At 37.2% G+C, this 11,369-nt stretch overlaps 1 protein-coding gene across 1 annotated transcript; it reads right to left on the reverse strand.

The window, feature by feature from the left end:
- Nucleotides 1-9,963: 9,963 nt before the first annotated feature.
- LOC124899489 lies at nt 9,964-10,575 on the reverse strand. The gene has a single exon (XM_047414383.1). It carries the CDS (start codon nt 10,573-10,575, stop codon nt 9,964-9,966), a length of 612 nt encoding a protein of 203 aa, XP_047270339.1.
- Between the last annotated feature and the right edge of the window lie 794 nt (nt 10,576-11,369).

Raw genomic sequence — 11,369 nt, forward strand, 5'->3', positions numbered from 1 at the left:
AGATGCTCAACCTAATTGCCACCATATTCAATCACATATGTTTGAAGCATATTCTCTAATGTGTGAATAGTTCTTTCTACTTGTCCATCTGTCCACAAATGAAAAGCAGTACTTAGACTAACCTTAGTCCCCAAACCTTTTAGAAAAGACCGCTAGAAGTGAGATGAAAACTGCGTACCATGATCAGAAATAATCGAAACTGGTACCCCATGCAGCTTTACAATCTCTTGAAGGTACAACATTGCATAGTCCTCAGTCAAAAAGGTTAGTCTGCACCGGCAAGAATGAGTGGACTTTGTCATCCTATCCACGATGACCCAAATCAAATTAAACTGACTCCGAGACCGAGAAAGATCGTTAATGAAATCTATATTGATTAGCTCCCATTTTTATTCTGGCAATTCTATTTCCTGATACAACCCATCGGGCCTCATGTGATCAACTTTGACTTGTTGGAACACCATGCATTTGACCACAAAATCAGCCACATCCCTCTTCATACCATTCCACCAATACATCTTCTTGAGATTATGATATATTTTTGTTATACTGGGATGAACAACATAGTGCGATCCATATGTCTTAACCAAAACCCTTTGTCACAAAACATCGACATTAGGAATATATAATTGCCTTTGGTACATCAAAGTACCATCACCACTGATCTCAAACACCACCATTCTCCCACCAGCATCACTCTTGATTTTCATTAAGATAGGATTTAGCATTTTCTTCTTCTTGATCTCTATACTGAGAGATAACCGAACCACTTCCTATACCATCACACCACCATTCTCAGAGTCTAGATGGACCCCAAGATTAGCCATGTGGTGAATATCCTTCACCAATTCTTGCTTCTCCTTTTCCATATAAGCTAAACTCCCTATGGAAAACCTGCTAAGAGCATCAGCAACTACGTTAACTTTAACTGGGTGGTAGTAAAGACTTATATCTTAGTTCTTGAGACGCTCCAACCATCTTCTCTACCTAATATTTAGATCCTTCTGAGTGAAAACATACTGCAGAAGATATCCACGTGCACTCCATATAAATGATTCTGCTAGATTTTCAAAGAAAAAACCACCACTAAAAGTTCCAAATCATGAGTAGGATAATTCTTCTCATGCACCTTTAACTACCTAGAAGCATAGGAAATCACCTTCCTATGTTGTATCAAAATGCAACTAAGCCCCACTCGAGATACATCACAATAAAACACAAACCCCTCATTACCTTTAGGCAATGTCAAAACTGGAGCCGAAGTTAGAGTATCCTTCATCTTCTTGAATCTACCTTCACAAGCTCCCAACCAAGAAAACTTTGCTTTCTTCTGAGTTAACTTAGTCAATGGGGCAACTATTATTAAGAAACCTTCCATGAACTACCTATAATACCTAGCCAAACTAAGAAGCTCTGAATATCGGTTGGAGTCGTGGGTCTCGTCCACCTTTTAACCATAACCACCTTTTACAGATCCATCATGATTCCCTCACCAGAAATAATATGACCAAGAAAAGTCATAACGTTCAACAAGAACTCACGCTTGGAGAACTTGGCATACAACTGTTGCTCCTTTAAGGTCTCAACACCACACGGAGGTGATTAGTATGATCCACCCACTCTTAGAATACATCAAGATGTCATCAATGAACACAATGACAAAAAGATCTAGAAACTGCCTGAAAACCCTTTTCATCAAGTCCATAAATATTGCCGGGGCATTTGTCAGACCGAATGACATTACCAGGAACTCAAAGCGCCTATACCGAGTACAAAAAGCCGTCTTAGGGATATTTTTCTACCTAATCTTAAGCTGATGGTACCTAGACCGAAGATTTTGTTTAGAAAAAAACTTGACACCTTGCAACTAATCAAACAAGTCATTTATCCTTAGGAAAAGATACTTATTCTTAACCATTACCTTATTTAACTGTCGATAGTCTATGCATATCCGAAGGGAACCATCCTTCTTACGCATGAATAAAATTGTTGCACCCATGGAGATACACTAGGATGGATGAAACCCTTATCCAGAAGATCCTTAAGTTTCTCCTTGAGTTCTCTCAACTAAACCAGAGCCATTCTATAAGGAGGAATAGATATTGGACAAGTGTCCAAAACCAAATCAATACCAAACTCAATCCCCCTATCTGGAGGAACACCAAGAAGATCATCTAGAAATACCTCAAGAAACTCATTCCCCATTAGAACCGAATGAAAAGAAGGACCTTCTGAGTTGGAATGTTTAACCTGAACCAGATGATAGAGACATCCTTTAGAGATAAATCTCTGAGCTCTAAGATAAGAAATATAACTCCCTTAGGGGCTAGGGAACCAATCCCCCACTCAATAACTATTTTACGAGGGAACCTAAAGACAACCTTATGGGTTAAACAAGAAACCACTCCCCTACTCCATAACTAGTTCACCAGGGAACCTAAAGAGAACCTTATGGGTCCAATAATCTATAATAGGAATATAACCAATCCATCCCCAGAATAACATAAAAATCCACCATATCAAGATCAAATAAATCCACCAAAGTCTATCTATTACCAATAGATACCACACACCCCATATAGACCCTTTTTGAAACCATAGTGTCTCCTACCGCGGTAGAAACAAAAAAAAGACCCGAAATAACCTCGGGATTAAAACCAAAATACATAGCCACATATGGGGTCAGGTAAGAAAGATTGGACCCCAGATCAAGCAAGCAATACAAGTCATGAGAAAAGAGTTGTAACATACCAGTCATGATATCAAGCGATGCCTCTGACTCCTGCTAAGTAGCAAGAACATATAACTTATTCCGACCTGCGTCAGTACCAAAAGCAGAAATAGATGTAGAAGCAGCACCCTTTGGTGAAGAGCAGAAGATGAAAAAGCCAGAGCCTTACTTCCTCCCAAAGCACCCTTACCAACCAGATAGTTTCTAAGTATATGGCCTGGATGGCCATATTTGAAACACCTGTCTCTCCTTTCGTCATAGAAACCCCTATGCAACCTACTACAGAACCAATAAAAAGGGCATAATGAGGCTGACTGAGCCCAACTTACCTGAGATTGGGGACCCTGTGCCCAAAAATTATCTTCACCCTGCTAACGCCTATCACCTAACTATTTTAAGTAAGAAGGACTAGTTGTAGAGAAGGAACCAGAACTCCCCTACTTCTTCTTTGGCCACTTACCGCTATCCCCACCACCTTATTGTTGAGCATCACTTTGTTTAGATGACCTAAACTTCATACCCTGCCTTTTCCCAAACTCAGCCTACTTTGTCTTTTCCTTCTCCACCTATTGCATAGAAATACAGTTTTCTTTTAAGGATCAAATCTCGAGAAGTCCAGAAGTAAACTTTCTTATCTTTCCCTTCATATTAGACACCAATTTTGGAGCATACCTTGGCAATTGATGAAATTTAAAGGCATATTCATTGACAAATATTTTCCCTTTCTTCAAACTCTTGAATCTCTATCCTTTCTTCTAGACCATTTTTCTTAGTACTCAGCTTGCACACAACATCAATCAATGCATTTGCTATCTTTTTTAACTTTCTATAAGAATAATTCCAAGCTTCTTCTTAATGTCAGAGATATTTACCTCATTCTCTTCTTCATTTTTAGTGTCTGCTATGAAGGAAAACACAGAGTCAAAGGTCACTTTCTAATCTTCCACTACAAGCATGGAGGCATCTTTAGACTTCTCATCTTCATCCGATTCACTGGAGGAATCACCCCAACCAGCTAAGGCTTATTTAACTACAAGATCAGCTACAGCCTGTCGTCTTGATTTTCCAAGGACCTAGTCCCTGTCTCTTCCTTTGTCACCTCCAGTATAGTGATAATACTAATGGTCCATTTTATGTATTGGAAAATCCTTAATAAAGTATTCAGGAATTCCACATTTGTGACAAACTTCAATAGTAGCTACTTTTCTACTGCTGCTTCCACTTCTCTAGGACTAACCACTTTTCCACATAACTGTAATAATTCTTTTTGATAGGTAGGCAAAATCAGTGTCATATTTATTTGTCCCTAATCCTGAAGCTTTTAAAGCCAGATATTTCTCCCTTTTTACCTCTATCTTCTCATGTCCTTGCTGCTTTTTAAGTTCATGAGTTATCAGGTTCCCAATGAGTTCATCCATGGTGAGAGTTTTTAAGTTCCTAGCCTCAGTGATAGCATCCACTTTACTTTCCCATGATTTAAGAAGGACTCCAAGAATTTTTCTCACTTATTGTACAAGGGAATTACTTCACCTAAGAAGTGTAACTCATTAGTGATAGAAGTATACCTGGTATGCATCTCTTGGATAGTTTCTCCTTCTTTTATTATGAAGGTTTCATACTGTATTGTCAATATATCAACCTTTGAATCCTTCACATCAGTGGTTCCCTCATGAGCTATCTTCAAGTAGTCCCAGATTTCCTTAGCTATTTAATAAGCTAAAATCCTGTTGTATTCATCCGGTCCTATACCTCAGACAAACAATTGTTTTGCTTAGTATTCTTTTCTCAATTCCTTTTCTGTCTTCATCATTGAACTCCCTCCTACTTTTGATGATAAATTTTGTGACATCTCCTTCTCTGACATCTTTTACAGGAATATGAGGCCCATCCAGGATTATATGCATCAGTTCACTATCTTCCACCATAATAATGTCAAACATCCTAGTTTTCCACCATCCATAATATTGCCCATTGAATCTTGGTGGTCTAGTGGTAGATTTCTCTTCTTCTACATTAGGTGGAGCAACCATTCTAACCAAGGCACTCTAAGTGTGAACTTTTAGAGTGACCTAACTCTGATACCAATTGTTAAAACCCTGAGGGTTGCACCACATAGTGAGGGACCAGGTCCCTCAAAATCAATCACAAGCAAACTACTTGAAAATAGCCAGGAAGTAAGAGATAGTGTAGGAAGAGCAAAAGTACGTAGATTTTTAAGTGGAAACCTAGGGAAGTAAAAACCATAGCTTGCCCTCTCAAGCACTAAATAAATCCACTATAATCAACCTTCTGATTATAGTTTAGATTTCAGCCTACCTCTAGGCTCCTTTCACTTGTAGCAACTCTACTATAAACTCATCTTGGTAACTCTACTAAGGATCTCTCTACTGATTAACTCTAATCAGTCTCACCAACTTAGGTAACTCTACCTAAGCACACTCTCTCAATAAAGAGAAAAAACTAATCTTATATCATGAGTAATTTAGTTTTAAATCAACATTCAAGAGCACTTTTAAGCATATTACAAAGATAAGAACATAAGAAATATATGATTAATCTTGAAATTGAGTTTTTGTTTCATCTCTTTTTACTCTTTAGAATTGGCAAAAACCATTTGATGAAGAGGCGTCTCTTTCCTTTTATAGTTGAGTGATGATTAGGGTTGAAAGATCATTGGACCAACTATCCAAGTCCGAACAAAATAGTGCCTGCATGTTTGTTACACAAAAAGGACAAAATTATGCAGATAACATGTGCCAATTAAATTATACCTTTCATGTCCAGGGACCTGGTCCTTGGAAGTTTAGTTGCTCATTTTCAAAACTATATATAGCAAGTAATGATGGCTCTTAGGGATGAAATCGTAGCCTAAACAGTTTGTGTGTGTCTAAGTTATGCTCTGAGTACGAGTGGCTCACTAAGAGTCATAAGGACTTATTATAATTAATTGGGTGCAAATTGTAAGATGTCAAGTGTTTACCCCAAATGGGTTCTGCGTTGACTACGACTGGACCCTATGAGTCATCATGTCCCATTATGAGTCATAACAATTAAGTCGTAGGGCCAACAATATAAGGGTGTCCTGGAAACTATCTTGGCTATGACTTATGGTGACGATTCATAATTAAACCTTACGAGTTGTATAGTGACCTGTAGTCATTGACGACTAAATTTTAGTTTTTAAATTGAAGCCACTTTGGATAGTTTTCTTCTTACCCAATTAAAACCTCACATTCATAAAGAACTTAAGGGGTTTATTTCTCATTCATAACATAATCAAACACTTCCAAAACTCTCTCAAGTCTCTCAAGTAGCCATACTTAGGGTTTCCAAGAGGTAGATCACCTAAGGACTCAAGAGTGGAATTCTTTTTGTGAACTTAGTTATTTCGGGCATGTTGATCTTCCCTAATTGCTGATTTGTTTTAAACATACATTTTAAAGTGTTGTTCATATGTTAATAATGATGGTTTTGAAACATGGGTTGAGAATTTTGAATGCTTGTTGTTGAACAATGTTTTTTCATGGTTTACATATGATTGTTCATGATTTAATTATGGTTTTGAACTTGTAGGGTACATGGGTAAGGTGAATAAATAATGGGATTTTGATTTTCTCAAACTTATGACTTTTGAAGTGGTTATAACCTCAACCCTATATTGTGAAATTGGTTTCGAATATGAAAAGTAAGCATATTTAACTACTCTTGAATTATTGCATGATGTGAAAGGTTATTGAAGCATAATTATTTTGAATTGAACCTCATGGGTTGTGTAATTCCCTAAGATAATGTATAATTGAACCAAGGGGGCTGTGAATTCCCCCAAGTGATGATAATTGGTTTGGTATGTTAATGATACCTTGCAAGTATAGTTGGTATGACAATACCAACAATGTATACCTAAATGTGTATTATGGTTCAATGAATGGGAATGCGTGATAATTGTTTTAATTGGGCTTTAATAAGGGTTGTATAGATAAGTCATGAAAGTAGAGGTCTCGAGGGACCAACACTGGAAACTGTATTTTCCGATGCAAGTGTCTATACAATTGGGTAGTTCAAGTCCCCCTTATTATTATCATATGATTGGGAGGTTTGAGTCCCCCATATTATTTTATCGGATTGGGTTATTGTCACCTTGATATGCCAAGAGGTTTGAGTCCCCTATTGAGCATACGCACTGGGGCCCTTCCAGTTGGGGGAGAGCTGGGCCCATATAGCCCATAAACTGCATGTTAAGCCTTGTCCCCTATCTCGGCATGTGATATATATATGCATATGTGTTTGATTATGTGCATTATTTTTTAATGACTTTGAATTATTGATCATGATATTATGTTATCCTTATCCCTGAGTGACATGCTAGTTTTCACCCTACTAATCGTCTTCGGACATTGTATCCCTATACGATGTAGGTGCCAAAGTTACTTCTACTTTTTCTAGACAGAGTTAGGTGGGCCGGCTCATTTTGTAGGTTCGTTGTGGTAAAGTTCTGAGCCACCATTCTCTGAAAGGCTTATACATTTCATCAGTTCTTATCTAGGATTGGAATTGAGAGTTTTCATTATCATTGTTATTGTCAGAGTTGGGGACATGTCCCGACCAAGTTTGGTTTTTGATTCTTTTATAGAAGGCTTTGTTGGATTACTTTAGACTTGGCTGATGTTGGTAGTTTGTTTGATCGATTACCGATTGTTGGTTATAGACATGATTTAAATATCATTAAACTTATTCTTATGCTATCTTATTATATGTGAGGAATTCATCCGATGTTGGGGAAGTTGTGTTCACTATGTTACGTACAGGGGGTGGTCTCCAGTCCATGTGGGACTTGAGATTCTCATCACGTCCAGGCCCTGGTTTGGATCGTGACACTTTATTAAAGGGGTAAGGGGAATTTTGGTCATTTTCCCCTCCCCAACACACCCAAATAACGACTTAAATCCCAAGAGGGGCATTATTTTCCCTATTCATCAGCAGGTAATCACATTCAACCTCCTCCTATTCTCAAGAACACAAAAATCAAAATATTTTTCCAAGAATCCACCCTTCCAAGGCCTTAATTTCAAGTTTCCCCCAAGGAGACAACGAATTCAGGTATGTGGGATATTCATCAATTGGTTTCTTTCACCCATTGAGTCCTAAAATCCCTTAATTTTCAAGTATAAATGCTTTTCCTTTTTTGATGGAATTTTAATTTAAAGTATGAAATTATTGAACTTTCTCTTGATAGTTTTGAACACAAAACATGACAATGCGTTCCCCATGTGAATTATGTTCCTATAAGCTTTATAAACTCAGTCACCCATATCATATTTAGTTGAAACAATGTTGATTATCAATTTATGAATTTAACCATGTGAGCATGTTTTCTCATGAATTTCTTTCTTTGCTGATAGGAAAGATCTTCTGGAACTAGATTATTTGCTAAGTAATTTGAGAAATCTGCAAACCATGGAATTATATCTTAGGAAGATACTAATATCTGCTCGTCTGGAAAACTGTCATCAATCTTCAACCCATTTGCAACCTTCTGCATAGCTTCCTCCTCTATTCTAGACAAGTGATCTGTAACTTGATTTTCGGTTCCTTTTCTATCCGTTACCTCAAAGTCAAATTCTTGCAACAAAAGCACCCACCTAATAAGCTGAGCCTTTTCATCTTTTTAGCCATTAGGTACCTCAATGTTGCATGATCAGTATGCACAATTACCTTTTCCCAATCAAGTAAGATCTAAACTTTTAAAAAGCAAACACGACTGCCAATAAATCTTGCTCCATCATGGTATAGTTATTTCAAGTTGGATTTAGTGACTTACTTGCATAGTAGATGGGAAAAAGGATCTTTTCTTTCTATTGGTCTAGTATAACCCCTAAGTCTAATCTACTAGCGTTACATATAATCTCAAAGGGTAAGGACCAATTAGAAGACACACTGATTGGAGCAGTCACCAACTTATCTTTTAGGCTTTCAAAGGACTTCTTATATGCATCATCAAAATTAAATTTTACCTCCTTATTAAGAAGCTTGCAAAGAGGATTAGCAATATTCAAGAAATACTTGATAAATCACTTATAAAAGGCTGAATGCTTTAAGAATCTTTGAATTCCCTTCATAGAAATTGGGTAATGTTATTTCACAATCACCTCAATTTCGCTTGATCAACCTATATGCCCGTTTTTGAAATCTTGTTCCCAAGCACCATTCCTTTTTCGACCATAAAATGGGACTTTTCCCAATTAAGTACCAAGTTGTATTCTTCACACCTTTTCAAAAAATTTGTCATGTGCTTTAGGTAGTCTTCAAAAGAATCACCAACGATCGCAAAATCATCCATCAACACTTCGAGGGTGTCTTTGACCATATCAAAGAAAATTGATATCTAAATCTCTAAAATATGGTAAGAGCATTACATAGCCCAAATAGTATACGTTTGAATGCCAAAGTCCCATAAGGACATGTAAAAGTTGTCTTCTCTTTGTCCTCAAGTTCAATAGTAATCTGATTATAGCCTATGTACCCATCAAGAAAACAGTACCATCTTCTGCCTACTAATCTGTCTAACATCTGATCCATGAAGGGCATAGGAAAATGATCCTTCTGAGTACATGCATTCAATTTTCTGTAATCCATACACACTCTCCATATAGTGATTGTTTGCATAGAGACTAGCTCATTCTTCTCGTTAGGAACAATAGTAATTCCACCTTTCTTCGAAATACATTGTACCAGATCGGCCTACTTGGTATCAGTAATGGGATATACTATACCAATATCCAACCACTTGATGATTTCTTTATTCACTACCTCCTGCATAGGAGGATTAAGTCTACGTTGATGTTCAATTAATGGAACACAATCCAATTTAAGCTGTATTTTGTGAGTACACAAAGTAGGCGGAATACCCATAAAATCCATAATGTACCATCTAATATCCCTCTTAAATCTTTGCAATATTGACAATAATGCTTCCGCTTCCTCTTGTCTTATATCAGTTACAATAATGATCAGTAAAGTGTTGTTGGTCCCCAAATATGTATATCACAAGTAAGAGGGAAGGGTCTTTAACTCTAGTACAGGTAAATCTTCAATGGATGGGCGAGTAGGTGGAGTAGTTTGATTCTTCAAATCTAAACCAAGCTTCTTTGGTGCATAATTATATGAACCATTCTAATGTAGTGCAGCTACCATCTCCCCATACTCTTCAATACCTTCAGAATCAAAGTTCATGATCATGGTTGCAAGTGCTTCAAACCTAGTCTCTCTTCAATAGGAACAACCATATCAGAACCATCATCCCAAAGAGTAACTGCATCAACATCATGGAATGAATCTACCTCTTCATTACACACATCAATCATAGATATCACTCTCAACTCATTAGGCTGCCTCATGGATTTGCATACATTAAATATCACCTGCTCATCATTCAATCTCAACATCAGATGCCCTAGCTCCAAGTCAATCAATGTCCTTCCTGTATCCAAAAATGGTCTTCTCATAATAATTGGGACTTGGAAGTTCACTTCACAATTTAAGATCATAAAATCAACAAGAAAGATGAAAGAAGCCACCTTCATAAAGATATCATATAAGATATCAACTGACTTTATCACCGTCCTATCTACCATCACTAGTATCATGGTGGTAGGTTTTGGTGCTCCCAACACCAGCTGTTTAAATACTGCAAATGATATAAGGTTGATACTAGCACCCAAATCACATAACGCATGAGCAAAGTTGAAAGATCCAATGGTGCAATGTATAGTAAAAGCCCTGGGATTCTCCTTCTTCTCCACCAACGATCTAGTAGCTACAGCACTACAATAATAAATATTATCCATTATCTCATAACTGACTTCTCTTTTCTTAGTGATCAAATCCTTCATGGATTTTGCATATTAGGGTATTTGATCCAATGCCTCTTCAAGAGGTATGTTGATTGACAGTTCTCTCAGTATGGATAAAAATTTCTAATACTTACCATCTTCTTGTTTCTTTTTTAGCCTTTGTGGATAAGGAGGAAGAGGTTTTGGAAGGGGCTTTATCATAGGCTCTATAACCTTCTTTCCTCCTATATCCTACTTTTTACTACTCTCTACATCAATTGGATCATCATCATTCTTCTTCTCATCAACAGTGGGTACAGGTGGCTCAATAGTGACTTTACCACTCTGAGTGGTAATGGTGTGGCAGTGACTATCACTTCTTAAATTTACCACAATATTGGAAGAGTTCCAGGCTGTCTGATTTAATATGGCTAAAATCTGACAAAATTATTGCTCCAACAACTTAATTGATGTAGCATATGAATCGACTTTCTGATTCAAACCTGACAAATCTTCTTTGATATCCTTCAAGAAGCTTTCTTGATTTTCTTACCCTTTGACTAGCTTAGACAAAAGTGCCTTCATTCTGGACTCTGCATCACAACTACATTGTGGAACTCCTTTTAGTAATCTTTACCCCATTATTCACCATCTTTTTCTCTATTTCTATCTTTGTTTTTGCCATTGTAATAGTTCCGACCTTCATTCCTTTGCCCTTGGGCTTGAAAATCCACCATTCTATGATTAAGATACTTTGCCTCTTCTTCAGATTCAATCTCGAATGGTTTGGAAGTAGACCCTTATGCCTC

Source organism: Capsicum annuum, chromosome 6 (genome assembly GCF_002878395.1).
Source record: "Capsicum annuum cultivar UCD-10X-F1 chromosome 6, UCD10Xv1.1, whole genome shotgun sequence".
NCBI lineage: Eukaryota > Viridiplantae > Streptophyta > Magnoliopsida > Solanales > Solanaceae > Capsicum > Capsicum annuum.